General features: G+C 37.0%; 2 protein-coding genes across 2 annotated transcripts in view; one reads left to right on the forward strand and one right to left on the reverse strand.

Moving 5' to 3' along the window:
* The window catches only part of LOC126419532 (uncharacterized), a 131,503-nt gene extending 125,131 nt beyond the window's left edge, over positions 1-6,372 (forward strand). The window contains exon 11 of the mRNA XM_050086721.1: positions 1,399-6,372. Within this exon, the coding sequence (XP_049942678.1) occupies positions 1,399-1,505 (107 nt within the window). The 3' untranslated portion in view covers positions 1,506-6,372. The remainder of the gene's footprint in view (positions 1-1,398) is intronic.
* Positions 6,373-10,706: 4,334 nt separating this feature from the next.
* The window catches only part of LOC126419927 (codanin-1), a 178,362-nt gene continuing 162,337 nt past the window's right edge, over positions 10,707-26,731 (reverse strand). Inside the window, exons 13-14 of the mRNA XM_050087217.1 lie at positions 17,676-17,947; positions 10,707-11,037 (exon numbers count right to left, since the gene is read on the reverse strand). Of these exons, the coding sequence (XP_049943174.1) occupies positions 10,891-11,037; positions 17,676-17,947 (419 nt within the window). The 3' untranslated portion in view covers positions 10,707-10,890. The remainder of the gene's footprint in view (positions 11,038-17,675; positions 17,948-26,731) is intronic.

Consider the following 26,731-nt stretch of genomic DNA (forward strand, 5'->3'; position numbering starts at 1 on the left):
AAAACCCCAATAATTTTAATCGGTAAGAGGAGGGTGTGAACCTGAAGGAATTTGGATTCTGGGGCTGATGAAGATGTGTACCACTCTTCTACTATGGAATGATTGCAATAATGGACTACAGCAATTTACACTTACCAATTATGTAAGTATTTTCAAAACAGGATGTTATGCCTCTACATGGGAGCGCAAGGACTTTTTTTTTTTTCAGTCGCTAGTGCATGGGACATTTGCAAAAGCTACAGCCTCTCCTGAAGATGTTCTTTGCAGACGGGTACAAAACTGTGTGTTTCAATGTGATATTCATTTGACCATGGCATAATGGCCTGGACATTTCCAGTCATAAAAGTTCACATTTTACAATAACTTCTCATAAATGTTCAGACCACTTCTTAAAAGAATCAGTCTGTCTGAGATCCACTACTGTATGCAAGAAAGGAAAACATCATTTGAAAAAACTGGAATCAATTTCATTTTCCAAAAAGGATGGCCAATGTTTCCTTGAATGCAAAACAGTTTAACAATAACTAGTGAATACTGTGCAAGACTCTTGGACTAGATGTGTGGAAAGGATACATGAGAGGAACCCCGTACTGCATAAAAAGGACACTGCATCATGTCACTACGTGTTTTGATAATGGGAAAACTGAGTAGACTGGAGTGTAACACTTTGTCAATTATTGCCACATGTAATGAAATTTGTGGTGAAAAACATTTTCATTCCAATTGAGATAATATGGCACTATAAGTATTTCGCTGACCATCTGGGTTCATACTTTGGGGATGGAATCTATTCGTTGGGAATGTGGTGGAGAAAGTGCTTTGATCTTAAATGAAAATATGTAAATAAAGTATTTATTCATTAAAAGTGAGAAGTAAAATATATACTAAAGTTGATAATAGCACATATTGCTGATGTCTTTTAAAATATATTGAATTACTTAGATTCATTTGCCAACATAATTTGCTGCTCCTATAATTATCTAGGTTTCAAGCACTGAAGATTCCTGTTAGTTGCATAACGCATACCAAATCATATTGCATATGGGTCTCTGCTTTGTTACACATGCAGATGATGGCTGTAGTTCCATGATAAATGTCACTGTGGTTATGTAGATTTTAAACTAGCTACTGGAGCTGGAGATAAACAGCAGTAATTTAATGTAACTGGAAAGAAGTAGCCTCCGTCTCCATCAGAACAGAAGCTTGCATTCTAATTTTACTGCACTAAATTTAGGCTGAGTAAACACAAATGGAAATTACTCTTTTATTACAGTTTTTAAAAGTTACTTCTATTTAACACATGACTTAAGATGTTATCATCATGAAGATTCTCCTTCATGATGGGATGTACACAACATACTGAATGAATGATTGAATGAACGAATTAATAACTTACAGGTCACTGCACAAGTGCACCAACAGGAGGTGCACAGACCACCTCAGCTGTACTGTTCTCCGTCCTGATTCTCGCCGGTCTTGTGTTGCTTGTTTCGAACCTGAGATGATGACGGCAAACGCGCCATCTGAACCTGCACAGTGACACTGCTGCCACCGACTGTGCTACCACACCTGAAGACAGCCGAGTCTTGTTGCCCACCCGCAGCTCTGTGGACGGGTGGTTCCACAGTGAAATGTATTTCTGAGTATGAGAATGGTTCCCGGCACTAAAGTATAGCCTAATTTGTTCGTTGAAATAATCATTGGCTACTTTTTCTACTTGTGACATTGCTTGCCTGGTACGGAGTGAGCACATCAGAGTGGCAGAAAAATTTTAGTTGTATAAATTATCAAGTACATTGGTGTACGTATCACAGATGGATATCCTGGCAGCTGAGAAAACTGTGCTTAAAAAGAATTATAATTTTTTGTCAAGTGAAAAATGTAAATAATGATATAATGTTATATGGTTTAATGAATGATTTTATCTGAATGCCATTTCTAGGTAATGGACATTTAATTTAGATAATTATGTATATCATGTGTACATATATATATAATACAACACTAATGGAATACAAGAACTTAATTGTTACATGGTTCAGATTTCATGTGGTTCTGTCACTGAGACAGTATTTAGATGGTGTCACTAAATTGATGCACTGTCTGTTAATGAGGACCTAATGGTTTTGTTCACCAAGAAACTTCTTATTGTGCTGTATGGCTTACAGCACTGCTATTGTCTGCAAAGTATGGGAATTATTCATGAAAGGAAGCAGATGCTAGTTGAGTCCACATCCTCGAGATAATGGGTGCTTTGGAAAATAGAAGAATTGTTTTTTCCTTGGGAATGCAAATTAAATGCAATAGATGGGTGATTGTGGAAATGAGAAACTTGGAAATGACTATTCCTCATAAATGTATTACCTTCATGTGATGTGGACTGTAGGTTGAAAGTTTACGTTTAAAATACCACTTGTGATAAAGTAAATTACAGGACCAGTAATATTCTTGAAACATGATGAAAAGTTGAAGATATATCTTGAAGTTAATTGTTTTATATATTTCAAAATGGGTAATAATATTGGCAGTTATGCAAAACTGCCATAAAAAGAATTAGAGATGTGTCAAAGTGTGAATGATAAGCAGCAGGATCATTTCTCTGTGTACGGATGGTTGGAAATTAACTAATTATCATATTTTGTAACCTTTCCTCGGAAAAAAAATCGTCTGCGAAGAAACAGTAGTGTATTGACTTTACCCATTTTTGTTGTTAAAAAGCCATTTCAGTATATTAATGTAATAAGGAATAAATAAAACACTTTTCTGAAGCTACTACACTAATGGTATCCCAAAGCAATGGGATAGGAAACATTTTTATATTGGTTCACATACATGCCTGGTTTTGAGCTAATTTCATGCCAAGTTTATCACTGCATAAAAGGCTATGTCCTACAAATGAATATATTTCTGGATGTTTTAATACATAATTATGTAGGCATATTGTATAGTTTAGAAAATAAATCATCAATTTTTTCACTGACGACAATTAAACACTGACTTACAACAATGCTATTCAATAGTCTGTTCTTGTTTTACTGCCTTCTCTTCACAATGGCAGGTTCTGGGACCAAGCAATCCAAAAAATTCTCCTCTTTTTCTGTGCCTAATAGTTGACATTGGTGTTGCTCAAACTGATGTGTTTGAGCTACAAAAAGAAAATTACACATATAATATTGAGTACTGTTTCACAAGTCTGAAATTATCTGCTTTAATGACCCGAAGTGTCAATGCTTTCCTGCATAATACTGTGAAACTTATATTTTTTTTATTTAGGCAACATATTTTATTCAATTTTAAGGTAACGACATGATCTGCACTGCACCACAGCTTTATGCCATTTATTTTTTTCTGATAAGTATGGTTAATTTCAAAACAAAATAAAAATGATTAACCATATAATCACATCTGTAAGCATTCATTGACAACCAAAATATTTAATTACATTCTCATTCCTCTCCTCTGGGCTTTATCAGTCTCAACAGCAACAGGATGTCTCACAGCAAGGCAACCAGAATCGTCGCTTACATCTTTATTGTGTTTGCAGTATATGAATTGGCATGCATTATTCAGCAGCATACGTAGAAGAGTAGGGAAATAATTCAGTAATTTTTAACAAGCAATCCACTGTTTATAACAGTGCCATTTGTTTTATAGGGCAAATTGCATACACTGTACCCAATGTGCAGATTACTGAAACTAATAAAAACAATTGGACATTTAACCACATTTGTATATTTCCATGATGTGCATAGATAAAACTGTGTCTTTTGCAAACTGAGATCTCACAATGGTACATAATGAATTAAAATATGAAATCGATTAGAATTTAAAAACAAAATTGTTCTTGCAAGTGCCTGGTATAGAAAAGAGTCATGGTGGAGCAGTGTGATGTAAGCATGCCCTTGGACTGTATTTGACAAATTTTTGGACAGAGAGATTGAACTTTGCTTGAAATTAGTTCTTCTATTAAAAATAAAATGCTAATCCACAGAACATTAAGAATTTACATTGTAGGAAATTATGGTTCATCATTTTTTTCAAACAATTCAGTGTTATTATACACCATTTCCACATAGTGGCTTCAGTTTAGAGTGTTTTTACAACTATTACTCTGTGCTATCTTTTTGTCAGTCTCTCAAACATAATTTGAGACCTATAAGAAGTGTTTTGTGTCCCAAGTAAAAAAATAAAAAAGGGTTATGAAAGAGCAAGGGTAACATTTGATGTGAACTAATTCTAAATGTAATTCAATATTTTTGTATTGATACTAATGTGGTGTGACCAAGTACAGACTTTAATATTACACCTATATGGTATGTGATTCTTCTCTTATAAAATAGTTGTTTAATGTATCTTAATTGATGTTGCCAAATTCTCTGCCTGGACATCTTACTAACCCCATCTTTAAGTCATTTTATGTTTAAAGTAAAGTGTTAAGATGTTCATCATGTAGTACTCTTTGCTTAAATGGTCATATTTATACTAGTCTGGCTAATATACTTGATAATAGCAGACAGCCAAGCAGAATCCATTTCAGTGGTATATAAACTGGACATTTAAGATGCCTCTTCATAAAATGGGATTTTGTTTTGTTGTTCTTGTAAAGTAATTCATCTGTGTCGTGTAAACATTAGCATAACAGTGATTGTCTGAATTTGAAAACATACTTAATAGGAGCCTTTTAAAATTAATAATTACTCCATGTATTTGTTAATCCATGTAAGTAATGTAAATTGCTGTGTAACTATTTGTACTATTTTTACACTAAATTCGTGCTTATTCACTGTCAACAGGAGCTGTTTATCTGACTTTGTATGCTAGCCTAATTGTATGTTTTATAATATAGAAGAACCCTGCACTGTTGTATCATATATATTTTTTAAGCTGACAGCCATGGTACATGTTTCGTGAGAAGAGGCTTCTTAAAGTGATTGCTCAAAAACAACGGGAAGGTGGAGGCGTCCATCCCTTGAGATTCTTTTGCCCAGAATCAGTGCCCTTTTGTGGCCGTGGGCTTTAGTTCTTTGGGTGTGTCGCATTTTCTTAAGAATGGCGAGAATATGACATTTTGGGAGCTGTTAAATTTAATTTATATGAACTTTTAAATGTAATTTTAAGACAGCTTATTGGTGACTACTGGGAACTTAATTTCCACTGCAATGGAAATTGGGGCCTAATTCACTTATTATAGTGGAGAGGTAATTAACAAAATCACGGTGCTCATAGATTCAGATGCGAAATACTGTACCTACTACTGTGGAAGCTTGCATATGCACTGTACTGTAATTTATGAATGTAAGCAGAAAGAGAGCATAAGAAATCAGTATTTGTATGTGTGGTGTATATAATTTTACATAAAAGATCTCAAGATGTTTGTTTGCTTTCTATAAACAAGTGTGAATAAATGGATCTGTGCTTCAACGTAACATATATGAACCAGTAATCTGTTTCTTTGATGATGTGTATCATTCTGCTTCAGAGTTTCCTTTATGAAGAATACATTTTATTGTGTGTTATATCTAGTATAAAAAATGGAACTACGGTAAAATGTAATGAGAACCTTCGCTTAAAAAATTTCTTCAGTTCAGAACTCTCATTACATATATTGTTTCTTGATTGGGGCACCACATGTTGTGCTTAAGATTCCACACTTCTATAATCTGAAGTATAAAGTTTTGTTTCCGAAAGTTCCTAATTGTTACTGAATCATTTGAAGGTAATGTTATCAATGCTAGTATTTCAATCAATAAATTGCTTTTAAAAATGTTTAAAGGTATCATGAATATTTTAAGCAAAGGTTTTCCTACATTTCATATTATATTTTTTTATATGATAAATATACGACTCAACACAATGAAGATATTTGACTGTATTTTCTTATTACAATAAGTTTTGAGTTTGTGGTTAGTGACTTCAGGAGTGCTGGTTTTGCAGTCTTTCAGCTTGCTTCAATGTGTTGTGGTGCCATGATGTTTCTAAGCTTACAAGTTTTTGCTAATGCCTTCTAAAATACGATTGCACCATTGTTATGTTTATTACTTATGTATGTTGCAAGGTTGTTTCTTTGTGAAGATCAATGTGGTATTTTCACCCTATCCTGGAAACTTAAGTATCAGAATTAACAATGGTTCCTACTGTGACATTCCACCCATACACAATATTCTGAGCACTTTAGAACCACCAGAACCAACCAGGAAGTTGTAAATTATATTACAAGAGGACACAGACTTTGGTGCAATCTTTAGTGGCTGATATCTTGTGTAACATGCATATGCATAATGTTCTCTTTAATTTAAAATTATGGGTGAGCAGATGTGTTAAATGTTTCAATACAATGGATATGAGTTTCTATTAAATATGTTTTTCTTGAAAGAGTTATTGATTTTCTCAGATCCCTTTCAGCTATATTTAGCCCGTGAGCTACGACTGAAGATAAGACAAAGAAAAACGGACTTTAAATTTACATACAAAAATATTAAGTGTTTAAAAAAGAATACCAGAACTTAAAGCAATGTACTTTTCTGCACTGATAAAAGTTACTTAAAAAACTCTCATACCTGTTATCATATAGGAATTTGATCTAAAACTCTATTTGACTCATGATACACACCAAGTTGAGTCTAGTTCTTCCCACTAATTGAGTAATTACTGTGACAGTTGTTTCAGTCTTGTTTCACAAGTTTGGTAGAACACTAGGTAGCAGATTCTTTCACTAGAAAGAAATATCATAGCCTGAGGCCAGTTATCACGAGGTCACAGGAAACGGCCCTGTAATCTGGTCCCTCATGGCCCATCCTGATGTATCTTGCAGCTGTTTCAGTGAAGAGCAGCAAGTCATAAACCTTTCCTCTGGAAATGGCACAAAACCCACTAGACTTTTATCACAGCGGTTTGTTAACCCCCACACAAGCAATGAGTTGACATGTTGACTCTCCGAAGAAGAACACACAATGATGAATGTCTTCCGCATGCAACACAATTTAATTTGCAAACAATGTATCCAAAGTTTCAGAATTCTGTCTTGTGTAAATGATGTGTGTGCAATGACAAGTGTTTTCAGGAAACACTCCATACACCTTACTGTACAGTAGGCATCGAGAAGATAATTACGAGAGGCATTCATTTAGTAATGCGACAAATTTTTTTCTGAAAGTAGGTTGGTTTTATTCGGAATTCAAGTACACCACATTATTTCCCACTCTTTTGGCTATATAATCCTTTCAACATAATCACCAGTCAATGCACTGGCCTTAAACCATTTTACGGGGGGAGGACGGGCTGTATGCCCACACGGTACCCCCCAACTGGTCGGTGTCGGTGCCAATGTCTGGCTGCATCACTACCATTGCCATCATCCATGTACTGCTTCCTGTAGAGGACATTCTTCACTGGGGCAAACAGTTGGAACTCTGAAGGTTTGAGATCTGAGCTGTAGGGTAGATGAGACAGAAGAGTCCAATGAAGTTTTGTAAAATAAATTTCTTTATTTCCATCTATGATCGAAAAATGTTAGGTCCTCAGACTACCAAATTCAGTTGGCAATGATCATTTTCAGATTTTGGTGCCTAACATTTTGCAATTACAGGCAGAAATAAATTTATTCTACACTTTCTGGATCACTGTTAGCTTGATGACCAAGTCACAGCTCGAAAGTGTTGTAAGTTGTTCTCAGGTGGGCCGACTTGTGTGAGGCCTTGTGTTGTCATCAAGGAGTTTGTTTGCGTTTTTGCAATGACAAACATGCTGAAATCATTTCTTCAGTTTCCTGAGGGTACCACAATACACTTCAGAGCTGATTGTTGCACCATGGGGGAGGACATCAAACAGAATAACCCCTTCAGAGTCCCAAAAGACCTTCGTCATGACTTTACCAGCTGAGGGTGCAGCTCTGGAGTTTTTCTTTGGAGGAGAAGTGAGAAACAAATGTTTCACAACTTGCTATAGTATTTGACAAAACATTGTCACAATCAATCTCGTAAAGCACAAGCAATTTCATACAACAGTCCTTTGTCGCTTTTTATGGCCTTCTGCTAAGCAGTGAGAATCCCAGCAGGTGCACAGGCAGCGAGAATCCCAGCAGGCACACATCTTTGAGTACCCCAATTGATGCACTATTGTGTCAGCACCACCAACAGAGACATCCAGTTGAGCAGCAGGTGTGTGCGTGTGTGTGTGTGTGTGTGTGTGATATCCATCAACTACCTCGCATGAGTGTGTCCGCACATTCCGACATTGCAAGAATCACAGCTGTGTGCAGCTAGCTGACACATGGGTGATTGTACAGCTTTGCGCAACCTGGTTGCAATGATGATAGATGCCTCGCCCAATGACTCTTAGTGTGCTTCTGCAAGTGCCTATGAATATCTGTGATGATCTGGTTTTCCATCAAAAGAAAGTCAATGAAGCTCTCTGCTTGGACTGCACCTCCATTACACATGCCATTTTGAAGGCTACATATAGCGCTGCCATCTATCACTATCAGAACTTCATGAAATTGTGGAGGGGAGGGGGGGGGCTGAAGTGGGTAGATTCCATGACGTCCCACAACCAATTCCACATTCTTATCAACCGAAACTGGTACAGAAAAACAAAGTTGCAGTATTTACTGAACGCTCCTCAAACATCGCATGAGCTGTTTGAGTATATATGACAAAACAGTCAGCAGGAAAAATGAATCTATAACAATCTAAGTTAATTTATTTTGTTCCCATTGTGTCAACATCGAAGACACTACTATTCAATGGGAAAGGCAGATGATCAATACGGGGAAAAAATCTCTAGTTCTGTAGCTGCAGTAATGTTTGCTGTCTGTACAGACCACATGACCCCTCCCCTTACACACACACACACACACACACACACACACACACACACACAGTGAGTGAGGGGGAGGGGGGGGAGAGGGAGAGAGGGGGAGAGGGGGAGAGAGAGGGAGAGAGAGGGAGGGAGGGAGAGAGAGAGAGAGAGAGAGAAAATTAGCAAGTGTCAGGCTAGTGTGAGCCCTCAATTGCAGAAGTCGGTCACTTCACTACATTACAGCAAATACTGATGGCTTTCTTGCCACGCTTGTATGCTTTCCTTCTTTGTGACCACTTAACATTCTATCAAGATGAGATGATTCACAATATTCCAATTCTAAATAATCTGTATCCAGCTGAAGTAGTCTAGTCCACATTGAAGTAATGATCTTAGCATTCTATCCCTGACACTTAAAGAGAAATTATGGGTTATTCAGTTAGGTTGGCTACAACGCAGAGAAATTACGGGTTACTGTGTTAGGTCAGCTACAAAGCAATCTGAAGAATCAAGAAATGCACAGCATGGGTTGATGGTCAAAGCTTTCAGATCTTTGAAATTCTTTCATATTATATCTTAGAAAACACTTCTGCCAAGAAAATGCAAGATTTTGATTTGACATAATGGTATCTCAGAGCATAAAGCAGTAAATGTCAAAATGAGGAAAACAGTGGGTAACAGATCTACAAGAATTACTACTTCCACTAACTCCTTTCATGCATGTTTCTCTTCTGAGTCATTTTTGTTTCATTATCTAGCCATTCATTTTTTGCTGACGATGGGTATCTACATACTTTTAAAAATTATAGTATGGAGAATTGTAACTTAAATGCAGAAGTTGGGTTAGTCTTCTACATTTTCACGTGTATATTGTCAGTACTTAATTTTGACTCCCAAAGGGACATACTGGACTGCCTTTTCGTACTCTTATAATTTCATAGTTTTTTCTACTGATGGGGAGAAGCAAACTAAAATACAAATTAAAACTGAATTGAAGAATGGAATGGAAAAGAAGACAGAAGTCAGATAATTAACAAAGATTTAAGCTGGGGAATTGCAGCAGATAGATGATGACAAATCAGTCAGGATTTTCAACAGGTCCACTGATTACTATTATTCCAAAAGGCATGAGATGTTCTGTTCCTTCTCCTTTCTGATTTTTACATTAAAAGGAAGTGAGAAAGCAACAGAGTGTGGACAGGAGGAGGAGAGAGGGTGGGTAGAGACAAAAAGGGGGGATTAGATTATCTATCACTCGTTTTCATCAGTTGCACATGGAAGCTTATAACAAATATTTCACAAAGATCAATAGAAAAATGCAACTTACACACACATACATGAATGAAAAGATAGAGGATAAGTGTTTTCCATAAAAGCTGTTATCTATTTCTGCCTCTATGCCTCCATTATTAACATTCTTTAGCTGTGTGAAAAGTTTGATGTTTCTTAACTTAATGCTTAAATTAGTACACAATTTTTATGTGAGGACTATATTTGTGACATTAATAGTCGTAAAAGTGGCCACAATAGTATAATGTGTAGGGCACTTGACTGGATCTGGGGTCCCCGTAAGAGTGGCGAAATTTTCTTGTTTCAGTCCCTCCACGTCGATTCAAGGTCCAATCAGCCTGCTATCAGATTTAGTACTGGGGTTCTTACCTAGGAGTAAAAGATGGTCAGGGTGATGGACTTGCCATCCTAGCCCTTCTAATTCTACAGCAAATGAAAGGCTGCACTCTACCTGCAGTCAGGACAGTACCTTGTTCATGAATTGTGTGCCAAAAACTTTACCTTTTTTTTTTTAATAATCACAAATGTTTAATTTGAACGGACTTTTCCCCCTAAAAATGGTACAAAACACGAGTTTTAAGTGCTAAGTGTAATTTCTTACAGTCAGTCACAATTTAAAATATATACAAAAAATATAATTATTATATAAATGCAATACAATCCTGTAACCATTTGTAATACATAAAATGCCTTCCATATTTGTCATATTCATAAAAAATAAATGGGTAAATTTTGTACTCCTAAACAAGAGTCTATACAGATAAATAAATAAATAAATACATAAATACAAACAAACTGCTGAATCTAAAAATCATCAAACTGTTCCATGTCATCACATAATTCAGAAACTAATTCCATAAGCATCACAAAGTCATCATACTTATCCTTATTCTCCTTGCGATATGTCTCAATGACATGTTTAATGCACGTAGAAAATCTGTCCAAAGTTACCTGAAAATTTATATTAAAAATGAGTTTAGCTGCATAAATATAGCACCTTCCACCAGTACATATTTTTGTCCGTAAATGTTATTGTGAATGTGTAACAACTTCAAGTTTCAAAATAAATTTCGAAATACACTGGCCTCCCACAAATAATAAATGTCAGTTTATTGATTTTACAGATTGCTGTGTTCTGTAGATGTGGAGTACATTACTTTAAGATATACAGCAACGAGACACTTTTTTACATATATGTGTACTTTTTACTACAATATGTGTTCAAAATAATCACTGTAAGCTGCAGTATACAATTCCTGTGTTGCACTCAACATCTGGCGGTCACTGCATAGAGGATGTTCTAGTATACATCTATTTGTAAACATAATCTTTTAACTTTTCTCGTAAGAAAATATATGAAAGAAAAAATGTGTGAAGAAATGTTCTGCACTCTAAGCTGCCTCTCATTTTTTTAACAGACTCAGACCAGAACTAGAGAAAGATGTTGCATGAGGAACTAGACATATTAAGTGACATTTAGAGTAATAAAAAACTAATCATAATGATGATGGAGGTGGGGTATCTTTGGCTGAAGAGACTGCAGTATTTATTAGTTTCAGTTTAATCAAGAACAATCTTTTGTCATGGAAGGCAATTTGTTGCAAGTTAAAAAATGTGCAGAATAAAAAAGATACAAAATAGGGTAAAAGTAGGGCGAATGGTGCAGGCAGTTATGACAAGCATACACAGTGACATGAAATAATGATCCTGAATAATTTCTATCGGACTCCAATGTCTTTAATCATAATTAGTAGTGAAGACAGCACTCGTATTGATTGCACTTAGAAGCTCCATGATATAATCTTAAGTATTCTTTATACAAATTCTTAACGCAAAAATAAGCTTTCAGATTCAGTTTTTTCTTCCTCCAGTGAAAGAAGACACGGATTATTAGAGGAAAGGCATCTAAAAATCCAAGGGCAAAGGGAAGACCGCAAAATAGAAAAACAGTGGTTCAACAATCAGTACAGACGACACAGAAGTCAACAAAGTTGAAAATGATAGAACACAGCTAATAAGAAAAAATAAGCTGGAACTACAAGTAGAGGCAAAACGCAGGCAGACGGAAAGAATGGTAAAACAAAAAGGTGAGTAGAAGTCAAAGGAAAGAGGCAAATGAAGTCTTAAAGAAACAGGAAGACATCAACAGAAATAATAGATTGTAACAGTTTTTGTAGTGGTGAGAGAGAGTTAGAGAACAAAGGAAACATTGTTTCAAATGTACAAATTAAGTTGATAGTGTAAAGCAAGCTAGCACCAGTGTGGTTTTGGGATCCTGGTGCTAGGAGGCAGGATCTTGATTCTTCATGTGTGAAGCACAGATATAGATAAAGCTTGTGCACAGCAGAGCACATCTCACAAAAGGACACTGTGTGTTACAAGTAAATTACAAGCACTATGTACATTCATTCACCTTTACAGACAGCTTGTTTGCTGTCAGGTTAAACACAGAAAGCTGAACAATGGTTGTTAGTTGAATGATAGACAGCACGTCATTTCACACATGCCTGTCCCTACGATGCCATACAAAAGGAAGGTGAAATTTTATCCACCATGGCAAAGGGATGGTATTGATACAAATGAAATTTTGCTTTTATTATATTCATACATGTTATATAATAACATAGGTAAAGGTTCAAACTCGTCTGCTGAATAGTTTTCTTTCTGCAGCTTTTAAACTAGTCAGGTGTGTGTATTTAATTCAAATGAATACACTGCCATACTGTACCACTGAAAAATTGTTTGTCTTGGATAACGTGTAGTCATGAAAATTTCTGAAGGGGTTGTTAACGCTTAAATGGAGTCTACAGTTTTATTTCTACTTTATGAAATGGACAATTGAATTTGAATGTAGCCATATTTATCTTGTAAACTGACCACATGAAGGCCATCTCAGAGCTATAAAAACAGACTGAAATATATATATAAAAAAAAGAGCACAACATGGTACAGAGTGAACAGGGATTGAAGGTGTATAAAAGAACTGATGCCCCAGTAATGTCAGCATGAGGAGCACAATATATAACATGAAGTATTCAATATTAAAAAAAAAAAAAAATTATCTGTCAGGTGTCCCATTTCAATGCCGATCAAAATGTATTGTGAGAAACAAATCTCTCAGCAACTTGTAGATCATTTAAAGAAAGGACACAGCTGATTTTGTAACTGTATGTCAAATGAGGGTTCACATTTTCACACATGAAACAGCAATTATTTTTTACTGACTAGCAAACTGTAAAACAATGAGTGATGAATATATGCCAGTCTTCTGAAGTAACTAGATGAATATAAATACCAATAAATGTCTGGACTGCAAAAGAAAAGGAACAAAAGGAAAACATAACCTTGCTTCAGAATAATGAAACTGATCACAAGGGTAACTTCACATTGGGAATATAGATATATTTGAGGAACAAAATGGAGGAAGATTTACATATTTATCAGCTGAGCTCTGTCATACTTCCAACTTTACCTGCACCTAAGGAAATCTGTAGCTGGATATGGCTTAAGTCTAGTGCTGAGGTTATGGCAGCTGTAGATGGATATTCTGCAGACCTTCTAGAATTATAATTTAGGGGTGGTATCTGCCGTCCCGAACGACATGAAACAAAATTAATCAACCCAAAAGCAAGTTATGAAGAAAAATTAAGCGCTTTTCGCTTAAAAACACAATTGTTCACTTCCTGGCCGAGAAAATTTCTCCTTCTTCATATTTTCGCGGCACAAATACTGATCCATAAAATTTCAGGCATGCAGCCACATAAGTTTGACAAATGTCAAATTTATGCGGCTCATCATCATCATCATCATTTAAGACTGACTATGCCTTTCAGCATTCAGTCTGGAGCATAGTCCCCCTTATAAAATTCCTCCATGATCCCCTATTCAGTGCTAACATTGGTGCCTCTTCTGACATTAAGCCTATTACTTCAAAATCAGTCTTAACTGAAACCAGGTACCTTCTCCTTGGTCTACCCCGACTCCTCCTACCCTCTACTGCTGAACCCATGCGTCTCTTGGGTAACCTTGCTTCTCGCATATGTGTAACATGACCCCACCGTCTAAGCCTGTTCACGCTGACTGTCGAAAGATTGAAGGGTGCACAGATAACTTAGTCTTGGTAATAACTTCCTTCTTGCAGAAGACAGTAGATCGTAGCTGAGTGCTCACTGCATTAGCTTTGCTACACCTCGCTTCCAGTTCTTTCACTATGTTGCCATTCTGTAAGAATCTGCATCCTAAGTACTTGAAACCGTCCACCTGTTCTAACTTTGTTCCTCCTATTTGGAACTAATCCGTTTATATCTCTTTCCCACTGACATTACTTTCGTTTTGGAGATGCTAATCTTCATACCATAGTCCTTACATTTCTGATCTAGCTCTGAAATATTACTTTGCAAACTTTCAATTGTATCTGCCATCACAACTAAGTCATCCGCATATGCGAGACTGCTTATTTTGTGTTCACTTATCTTAATCTCACCCAGCCAGTCTATTGTTTTCAAGATACGATCCATAAATAATATGAACAACAGTGGAGACAGGTTGCAGCCTTGGTTTACCCCTGAAACTACTGTGAACAATGAACTCAATTTACCGTCAACTCTAACTGCTGCCTGACTAACTATGTAAAGACCTTTAATTGCTTGCAAAAGTTTTCCTCCTATTCCATAATCTCGTAGAACAGACACTAACTTCCTCCTAGGAACCCGGTCATATGCCTTTTCTAGATCTATAAAGCATAGATACAATTCCCTGTTCCACTCGTAATACTTCTCCATTATTTGCCGTAAAGCTAAAGATCTGGTCCTAACAACCTCTAAGAGGCCTAAACCCACACCGATTTTCATCCAATTTGTCCTCAACTAATACTCACACTTTCCTTTCAACAATACCTGAGAAGATTTTACCCACAACACTGATTAAAGAGATACCTCTGTCGTTGTTACAATATTTTCTGTTTCCATGTTTAAAGATTGGTGTGATTACTGCTTTCGTCCAGTCTGATGGAACCTGTCCCGACTCCCACGCCATTTCAATTATCCTGTGTAGCCATTTAAGACCTGACATTCCACTGTATTTGATGAGTTCCGACTTAATTTCATCCACCCCAGCCGCTTTATTGCAGCTGCACGCCCAAAATTTTAAGGATCAATTTTCTCCTTGCTCTCATACAGACAATGTGTCCTGTCATCCTTAAGGACAACTTGTTGGTCATCCAACTGAAATAGAAAGTCAATAAGTGGTTGCTTATCAGCTGGAATACAGCATAGATTATCACAAAGGTAGCTCTCCTTCTGATGAAATCAGGTTAACCAATGCCTTGGTTGTAGTAGGTACTGGTAAGCATTTATCACTCAAATAGGAGCCTCTCAATGATACACACATTGTAGAAGGTAATGGGTTAAGTGGGGTATAGGATCTAACCACAATGTTATGATAGTTCAAAAGTCACTAAAATGTATTTTATACAGCTTGGGGAGACTGCTGGGAACAGTGGGTCCAACTGAAAAGCATACTTCTGGGATGGTTAAGGTGGCATTGGAGATAACAGATTGGTGATGGCATCTACCGGTACATGGAGAGAAGATGAATCAATGTCTACACCTGTCTTGAAAGATACCTCCAATTAGTGGGCACAGTCGCAAAACTGATACATACAGTAGGTCAGTGAGCTTAGAGCTGCAATGGCAAGAAGGTCACATTGATTCTCATTCACCTACAGTGATAATCCAAAATGACTATTATAACTGAAAATCTTGTGATATGTGAAACCAATTACGTAATACAGTTTTAGTGGCAAATATGGCGAGACATTACGCAAACTGAAAAGAGTCATTCAAAACAAGCGTACTGATGTCATGATTTTATAGGGCAATGATTGGCCACATTCTGTCCCATAAACACAAAAATGTGTGTGTCAGTTCAAACAGAACATTTCTGAACGCTTGTTATGCAGTTCAGATTTGGCTCCAAATTATATGGCTCTAACAAAGAACTTGAAGATTTATTCGCAGACTTGCTGCATTCTTAGGCAAAAGATTTTTACACAGAGGGAACGTGTCACCTCGTTAAGAGATACGATTAATGCTTACATCTGAGTTGTGCTTATGTAGAATAGTAATTCAAAGGCACAGTTTCAGATTTTCTTAATAAACTTGTTGTAACTGTCCCTGTATTTTATTTATATGAGATCTGTTAGAAATGTATCTGACCTCGTTTTTTTTCTTCTTTTTTCTTTTTTTTCCTTCCCCCCTCCACCTGATGGATTTTAGTCTAGAGCATTTGCATGAGCCGACCTTGAAACTTTGTGTGCATGCATGAATTTTTTCCCGCCTGTCGATAGCATCAGTTGCTGGCAAGCAGCAATTGAGTGAGGTAGTGTGTAGTGTTTGCTATGGTTTTTCGTTGCACGGGAATGCCGGAATGGTTGGAGAAGTGCTACTGCATCAATTTTGCTGGGAACTGGGCGACAGCCTGGTGGAAGATGGTTTCATTGATGATGCTGTGTGTGTGTGTGGGGGGGGGGGCATCATACAGATTAAGGAGTGGTACAACTGGTTTAAGGCTGGCTGGATGTTGATCGAGAGCAAGCCATGCTCTGGTCAGTCATCAACATGCCCAAATGACCAGTTCATTGCCAAAGTGAATGCTATGGTGATGTGGGACCATCATGAGTCTACCAGAGAAATTGAGGAAGAGGTGGGCATTACATTCTCTTCTGGCTGAAGATTTGGCCATGAAGACAGTGTTGGCGAAATTCATGACGAAGCTGCTGACAGTGGAGTAAACACTACTTCTCACATGACATAATGGACTCCACAAACAGTGATGCCAACTTTGTGAACACTGTAATCACTGGTGACAGTTCCTGGGTGTACAGATACAACCTGGAAACCAAATCTCAGTTGTCACAGTGGAAGTATTCCTCGTCACCAAGACCAAAGAAGGCCCACCAAGTCCACAGCAATGTCAAAGTGATGCTGAGTACTTTCTTTAACTTCCGTGTTGTGGTACACGGGGCGTATCCACTGCAGGGTCAAACAATCACCATGGCCTATGTGATGTTGTGTGGCACCAAGAGACCAGATTTGTGGTTAACAGTAAACTGGCACCTGTGTCATGACAATGCTCCAGCACATTCCTTGCACTTTATTCAGACTTTTTCAGAGGGGTGGGGGTGGGGGTCAGGGGACAGATTCCTTTGCTTCCAACTGGCTCCTTGATATGTCTCCTTGCAACTTATGGCTGTTCCCCAAACTCAAGAGACCACTGAAAGGAATGTTATTTCAGACAAAAGAGAACATTATGGCAGCAACAACAGCACCACTGGGAGAAGTGTGTGGAGTACCAAGGGAACTACTACGACAGTGATTTGGTGTCCAATACTCCTGGTAAGCACATTGTTTCTTTTTTTGGCAAAGGTGGACACTTTTCTAACAGACCTTGTAGCTCAACTGAGGTTCATTTCCACACAGCTCTCAGATTTGTCAATAATTCAAAGACTGTAAGGGAAGGAATTTTCCATGTGAAAAGGATGGAAAACTGCAAGCAGTGTTTGGATTTCACATCAATGCAGAATGTCCTACCTGTGGCCATGAATTCCTCAAAAGGGCAACACACTGATCCTCAAGTTGCTCTGGCGTCATAAGCTGTTCTCGCAGTAATGTGTTCAACAGTAATGCAAGGTGGTCCCACGATCTGGCTGGATCTCTTGATTGGTCCATTACTGCCACATTTCGTGGGCTGAGGATTCGCTCCAGCCGGCCCTCTTCTAATGCTGTGGCTAACTGTGGTGTTTTCAAGAGCCTCAAAGAACCTTCTATCAGCTCTCTTGTCACTTCTTTGGGCTGGTGAGCAACTTCAACATAAAACATAAATTTAAATGTACACATATTATACGGGAATTCCTTATTGGGAAACAAATGAAAATAGCTATCTTTCAACTGAGGGTTGTGGGACAAGGTGTTTGAGGAAAAATCTTATACGGCATACAAATAATGCTGTGGAGAGAAAAATGAAGGGGAGGCGTGAGCAACCACTCAACACACAGAGGAATTGTCAAGTAATTGATAAGTATATAAACACAGTGTTCTTGCATGTACCCCATCCCCTGCATGCAGGGACACGCACACGTGCGCCCCCCCCCCCCCCCACACACACACACAGAGAGAGAGAGAGAGAGAGAGAGAGAGAGAGAGAGAGAGAGAGAGAGAGAGAGAGAGCAGGGAGCAGGGGGGGGGGCAATGTCGCAGCATCTTAGTAATTTTTTAATGGGCTTCCATGTCCATGTTGAAGAAAACAACAAAGTTTTGTAGTGTGCGGAAAACTTTTAGGAAATTTAATTTTTTTATGTCAATGTAGTTGAAATAAACAGATTTTATAAGGTTCCACAGACTACTTCAAGAAGACAACCAGCTACTGTCCACTATCTGTAAACCAGAGATCAATGTAATATAAAATAAATATACCCTTTTCTATTTATGCCATCAATATATAAAAGTCAAGAAAATTACTAAATTAAAGACAAAATTGCTGGCCAGTACTTACTATCATGAGGTGAAATGTGTAGTACTGTCAACAGACACACATAAAAGCGATACACTTCCTAGCTTTCAGAACTTAAAGTTCCTTCCTTGAGAAGGAGCAAGAGGTGGGTTGAGGAAGGTTAAGAAAGAGCAGGTCACTTAGACCACAGCCCAAGGGGCACACAGCTGTAGAGAGGACCAGGGCATCTCCTCCACAAGGTAAGAACTATTAATTCCAAAAGCTAAGATGTGTATACCTTTATGTGTACCTTATATGTATACCTAATATGTGTCTGTCCACAGTGTCACACATTATGACTCCTGAAGAAAAGTATGAATTCCTCTCCTGTGCCAACCTCATCATCTCAGAGTAGCACCTGCAACCTACATCCTCAATTGTTTTCTGGATGTATCCAATCTCTTGCCTTCCTCTACAGTTTTTACCCTCTACAGCCCCCTCTAGTAGCATGCAAGTTATTCCCTGTTGTCTTAACAAATGTCTTACCATTCTGCCCGTTCTTCTTGTCAGTGTTTTCCATATATTCATTTCCTCTCTGATTCTGCATAGAAACTCCTCATTCCTTATTTTATGTTCCAGTTTTCCCACAGTCCAAGTTTCACTACCTGTGCTACAAAAGTTCATTCTCAGAAATTTCTTCCTCAAATTAAGGACTATGTTTAATACTAGTAAACTACTCTTGGCCAGTGCTTGACTGCTTTTGACCTCCTCCTTGTTCCATATGTCATTAGTTACTTGTCATTATTTTTGTGTTTCTTCAATTCACTCTCAAGCCATATTCTGTACTCATTACTCCATTCAGCAGATCTTGTAATTCTTCCTCACTTTCAATGAGGATAGCAATGTAGATAGCAAAACTTATCATTTATAACCTTTCACCTTGAATTTTGATTCCACTCTTGGACCTTGCTTTTATTTCTATCATTGCTTCTTCTATGTATAGACTGAACGGTAGTAGATGTGAAAGACTACATCCGTGTCTAACATCCTTTTCATTCTGAGCACATCGTTCTTGATCTTCCACTCTTATTATTCCCTCTTGGCTCTTGTACATGTTGTACATTACCTGTCTCTCCCTACAGCTTACCTCTATTCTCCACAGCACTCTGAACATCTTATGCCATTTGATACTGTCGAATGCTTTTTCAGGTTGGCAAATATTATGAATATGTCTTGATTTTTCTTTAGCCTTACCTACATTTTGAGCTGTAATATCAGAACTGCCTCTCTGGTACCTTTACCTTTTCTAAAGCCAAACTGATTGTCTGTTATCTAAGAGATTCTGAAGTTTCTTTTTCATTCTTCTGTAAACTATTCTTGTGAGCAAATTAAATGAATGAGTTGTCAAGCTGATCACGTGATAGTTCTCAGACTTGTCAGCTCTTGCAATCGGGTCATTCCATATCAAATCACCCAATAAAAAATAAATTTTACACCCACCTCCTTAGATTTTCATGAAATCTGGCTCAAATGGTTCTAATACCATCCTCACAACACCTGCAAATTTTTTTTGCTGCATCTCTTATAGTTTTTTTTTATAAATTTTTAAAGTTTTTATGTTTTCGTTTTCCGAACCTTTGGAAATGGTAAATTTAATTTGTATTCAAAACTTTAAAATTGCTTATCTTAAAAACTCTTTTAGATAACATCATGAATTTTTGCAGCAAGTTTATTTATTATACATATTTGAAGATAAAAATGATACTATTAAAATATATTAATATTTTCTATGAAAAAAAATATATATGTATTTTTTTCTTTTTTTTTTTTAAACGGATGTTTTGTTTTATAAGAATTGCAATATCTAGAGTCTCAGACCTGATAGAATGCTCAAATTTGTTTTAATTTACTCTTAAACATATAGGCTACTTGATAAAACAAAAATAATGATGGCTTTTTAACATGTTTATTAATTATAGTAGATTACATTAGAATTATGTACAAAGATAGTGTTCTTACAACACTAATGTATAACCCAACTGATTGCTTGAAACACTGAATTTTTTGAGTAATTTTGTCTTTTTAATAAACATTAATGCTGATTCAAACTGTTTTTCCACTTCATCCAAGAGCTTTCAGTTCTTTTGATACAGTCTTTTTTGAAGTAATACATTCTTCCAGTGCCGCTTGATTGAGGTGCGTCTACTACACAGACTATGTGCTCCAAAGGCACTATGCGAGAATCTTCTCTTTCAGGCCAATAAAATGATGCAGCTGGTCCTGAAGGATGTAGAAATAGAATTTCTGCATCTTCTTCATCATTGAATATTGTTTTTACCTGTCCAAAGTACCAGTTACCATCATGATTTGCATGGTTCAACACGAACCCAATCAGAAGAAGAATGGAAAGAAAAGACTACGGAGGGTTTTACACTATCTGTAGTCCTTCTAATTTCAAGGTTGTTTGTTGGAAGTGGTTTGAAGTTATGAAAACTTCTTGTTCCAGGAATGGTTCGGGTTGCTGAAAAAACGTTTTTCTATTTTTAACCGTAGCAAATCAGCTTCTTTTTTGTCAATAAAGTGAAAATGAATGTTTTCAATATTTTTTTCACAAAACTTGTACACATCGATTGCTGTCATTATTTGTTCATCTGAAAGCTGTAGACTGGCTTTCCTTAAAATTCTTTTAATAGTTCCTCCTAGGCCATCACAAATTGACTTCCCATGACTTGTTGCAAAAAAAGAGTGTTGGGCCTTCAAATTAAAGTCTCTCAAGTGTTCAGTCAAATTTTTAAAACTGTTTCTATTTTTGTACTGCCCAGCACAACCATCTGTAAAGTAGTGAACTGAGTCAATGTCAGTATGATGTAATGACAGCCACTTTGTAATTTCTTTTTGTACAAAGTTAACAAAACCAGTGTCATGTTCTTGGTCATCACTAATAAAACAGTGGTTGGAAACAAAAACATTGTTTTCCTCATTTCCTAGGAAAACTCCAACTGGGTGTGGAGTACAACCACCTCTATTCCAGTGGTAACTTTGGATCTCATTTTGTATAACAAAGGAATAATTTTCACTGAAATCCATCATAATAATTGCTGTTTTGGGTGGTGGGTCTTCTTTCAATCTTTTAAAGGCTGCTGATTGGGATTTTGCTATAAACGAGTGCGGGGTGAGCTTTTCCAATGACCTAACCAATAAAGAAATGTAGTCTTCAACACTGATAGACTGTTTGATCATTTCTGCCCTGTCTGTGTTAACCCACTGACTGATTACAATTTCTTCTTCTAAATCATAATCTTCACTTAGTTTTTCAGTTAAGTACTCAGTTAGTGCAGCATTTGCAGGACAGCTGTCGCAATGATGTAGCATGCAGTTTTGGTTTTCCGTGTTGCACACAAGCATCTTAATTAGGTCTTTATAAGATTCTTCAATTTTCACAGCATCCAATAATAGTTTAATATTCTGGTGGATACTGCATACACATACAGTGTGTGTGCCTGCAGCACCAGCAAGGATACACCATTTAGGTGTCAAGAAACAAAATTTTGAAAATCCTACTTCTACCGCGGTATTATCCCATTTGAAAGAATAATAGAGTTCTCTCAAGTTACACAAAATGAGTCTTTTTTGCATGTACACATTTTTTTGAACACTTACTTTGTCTTTTGTTCCAGGTAGCACTCGGGAACTTTCATCCTTTTCATAAAAATCTGTTACAAGTCTTACTGTATTTTCAGAAAGAGTTTTACCTTTTTTTGGACCAGGAGTTTCCAAAATACCCTTTTCAGATTTTAGCTTTCTAGCCTGTCGCACCATGTACTCACTTACATTAAATTCTTTCATCACTTTATTTCGACTCCAAGAATCTGGAGCCAAGGTCAGAATCTGGATTTTTCTAGACCTCCAACAGATGACATCTTCTCTTTCATAAGAGAAATCATTACATCAAAATCCTTTGCTTTCTCAACCACACTTGTATCTTCTTCGTCATCTTCAGAACTTGGTGCATCATATTTTAATGCTTTTGAAACCGCCTTTTTTGCAGTCTTTTCAATACTACTAACCTTCCTTTTAAAATAAGACCCTTTACTTTGTTCTGACAAGCCATGAAGCTTTATCGGTGTTAAAATTAAATTATCAAGAGCAATGTTTGTTTGTACGAGGGATTCATTTCTGGATTCCAATGATTCTAATTCAACCATGACTTCATCATCTGTTTCACTTTCATTGACTTCAACTCTTAATTTTTCCTTACAAAAGTTACGGCATGTTGAGCAAAGCTTTTGTCCAGGTTTTATGCTACTATTTTTTGTCAGTAACTGTTTAGAAAGATCCAAGCCTACACTTCTCAACGACTTTTGCTGGGCTTTTGTGTTTTTTTTAGTGGGTCTACACATGTTGTTTGATACTTTTCAAAAACATTTAAAAAGTAGTAGCTGTGGTGTGAACATCTATTCTTAAATTCACACAGATTAATTCCAGATCGTAAGTGGATCAAATTTTTTTCTTCCTCACTCAATTCAGGTACCGGTTGTAACTTTTTTGAAGGTGTGTAGGTTGTTTGGAAACAGTCAGATTTTTTAAGTAACCCTACGCTACAGGTTTGAATATCTGACATACTGATTTCACTTTTGGTCTGATTACTGTTCTGGTTACTTTTATAGGATATTGGAAAAGAATCTCTGTAAACTAAGTAACAGTACTTACTGAAAGTTCGAATAAACTTAAAATACTATCCAAGCACTATTTAACACTGTAATAATTTTTTACTTCAAAACACAGGAATAACAAAACAAAATCCAAGCATACATTGTTACTCCAAGAAGACAAAAACTTATTTTTGGTGTCTAACTCACTTGGTACTTTTTATTTTTAAAATATAATTAATATTATTTAAAAAATTAGATAACTATTGAACAGGTTAAAAAGCCAACATAATTTTTCTTTTATCTAATAGCCTATACAATTAAGAGTATTTTAAAACAAATTTGAGCTTTCTATCAGCTATCAACAAAAAAACCAACAACTACTTGTAATTTTTTTTCATTTGGAAGATTTTAATATATCTTTATGGTAATTTTTTTAACATTTAGATATAACACACAAACTTATTCCAAAATTTCATACTGATATATTGAGTATTTTTTAACATACAAACTTTTTTAGTTGTGAGGACACGTTTTAAGTTACGATTTCCGACTGCTGAAACAACGCCAAATCTAAAAACTTTAAAAATTTATAAAAAAAAAAAAACTATAAGAGATAGAGCAAAAAATTTTTACAAGTGCTTTCAGGATGATAAAAGAAGTAATTGTACCAAGTTTCATCAAAATCTGACATGGTTGGTGTCAAGGCCTGGGTGACTTGACATGGAATGACCCAATCTTACAAATTGTGTGGATGATATTTTTATGAAAGTCGGATGGTATATCGCCAGACTCATACATTCTACACACCAATGTGAGTGTATAACTGTTTTGATGCCACTTCCCCCAATGATTTTCGAAATTGTGATGGAATGTTATCTATCCCTTCTGCCTTATTTGATCGTAAGTCTTTCAATACTCTTTTGAAATGTGATTCTAATACTGGATCCCCTATCTCTTCCCTATCAACTCGTTTCTTCATCAATCACTCTCAGACAGCATAGAAGCCTTCAATGTACTCTTTCCACCTATCTGCTCTCCTCTGCATTTAATAGTGGAGTTTAGATTAGGTTAGATTTACTTTCATTCCAATTGATCTGTAGTGAGGAGGTCCTCCGGGAAGTAGAACATGTCAGAAAAACAACAATACAGGACAAATATTTACAACTCAAACAAATAAGCTAATGTACCATTCCACAGGTCCCAAGTGGAATGATCGTCATTTTTTAATGAACACTATATGAAAGAATCATTGTACAAATACTAATGCACTGAATTTAAAACAACAAAGTTTTTTTATTTATTTATAAGGTAATAAACATGTAATACAACTACTATAATACTTATTTACAATCAACACATTACTGCACTGAAATGATGCAGAAGTTAGATTGTACTTACTTACTTACACACACACACACACACACACACACACACACACACACACACACACTTATTTACAATGAAAAGAAGAAATGCAGATGATAAACAGGTATTCATTGGACAAATATATTATTCTAGAACTGACATGTGATTACATTTTCATGCAATTTGGGTACATAGATCCTGAGAAATCAGTACACAGAACAACCACCTCTGGTCATAATAACAGCCTTGATACGCCTGGGCATTGAGTCAAACAGAGCTTCAATGGAGTGTACAGGTACAGCTGCCCATGCAGCTTCAACACGATAACACAGTTCATCAAGAGTAGCAACTGGCGTATTGTGACAAGCCAGTTGCTCGGCCACCATTGACCAGACGTTTTCAATTGGTGAGAGATCTGGAGAATGTGCTGGCCAGGGCAGCATCGAACATTTTCTGTATCCAGAAAGGCTCGTACAAGACCTGCAACATGCGGTCGTGCATTATCCTGCTGAAATGTAGGGTTTCGCATGGATCGAATGAAGGGTAGAGCCACGGGTTGTAACACATTTGAAATGTAACGTCCCATGTTTAAAGTGCCGTCAATGCAAACAAGAGGTGACCGAGACGTGTAACCAGTGTCACCCCATACCATCACGCCGGGCGATACACCAGTATGGCGATGATGAATACACGCTTCCAATGTGCGTTCACCACGATGTCGCCAAACACGGATGCGACCATCATGATGCTGTAAACAGAACCTGGATTCATCCGAAAAAATGACGTTTTGCCATTCGTGCACCCAGGTTCATCGTTGAGTACACCATCACAAGCGCTCCTGTCGGTGATGCAGCGTCAAGGGTAACCGCAGCCATGGTCTCCGAGCTGATAGTCCCTGATGCTGCAAACATCGTCGAACTGTTGGTGCAGATGGTTGTCGTCTTGCAAACGTCCCCATCTGTTGACTCAGGGATCGAGACGTGGGTGCACGATCCGTTACAGCCATGTGAATAAGATGCCTGTCATCTCAACTGCTAGTGATACAAGGCCGTTGGGATCCAGTACGGTGTTCCGTATTACCCTCCTAAACCCACCGATTCCATATTCTGCTAACAGTCATTGGATCTCGACCAACGTGAGCAGCAATGTCGCAATACGATAAACCACAATCGCGATAGGCTACAATCCGACCTTTATCAAAGTCGGAAACGTGATGGTACGCATTTCTCCTCCTTACACGAGGCATCACAACAACGTTTCACCAGGCCATGCCGATCAACTGCTGTTTGTGTATGAGAAATCGGTTGGAAACTTTCCTCATGTCAGCTCGTTGTAGGTGTCGCCACTGATGCCAACCTTCTGAGAATGCTCTGAAAAGCTAATCATTTTCATATCACAGCAACTTCTCCCTGTCGGTCAAATTTCGCGTCTGTAGCACGTCATCTTCGTGGTGCAGCAATTTTAATGGCCAGTAGTGTACATACACACACAAATCAGTAAGTTACACTGAGAAATTCTCATTGTAGTAGAAGGAGCTGGCCACCAATAAATCCTTTAGGCTTCTTTTAAACTGAATTTCATCGGTTGTTAAGCTTTTTATGGCTGCTGGCAAGTTATTGAAAATGTGTGTTCCTGAATAATGCACACCTCTTTGTACAAGACTAAGTGACTTTAAATCCTTGTGAAGATTATTCTTATTTCTAGTATTGATTCCATGAATTGAGCTGTTGGTTTGAAAAAGTGATATATTTTTAATGACAAATTTCATTTAAGAATAAATATATTGGGAAGCAGTAGTTAGTATCCCTAGTTCTCTAAACAGGATTCTGCAGGACGTTCTTGAATTCATACCACATATAACTCTTACTACACGTTTTTGTGCCCGGAAAACTTTAGCTTGGCTTGATGAATTACCCCAAAAAATAATCCCATATGACATTATGGAATGAAAGTAAGCATAGTATGCCAGCTTTTTCATTTTTATATCCACTCTGTCTGACACAATTCGCATTGCAATAGAGATTTATTAAGATGCTTCAGCAGTTCTGTGGTGTGCTTTCCCCAGGTGAATTTATTATTAAGCTGTAATCCCAAGAATTTAACACTGTCCACTTCTTCTATCTGCTTGCCATCATATGTTA

This window comes from Schistocerca serialis, chromosome 9 (assembly GCF_023864345.2).
Source record: "Schistocerca serialis cubense isolate TAMUIC-IGC-003099 chromosome 9, iqSchSeri2.2, whole genome shotgun sequence".
Classification (NCBI taxonomy): domain Eukaryota; kingdom Metazoa; phylum Arthropoda; class Insecta; order Orthoptera; family Acrididae; genus Schistocerca; species Schistocerca serialis.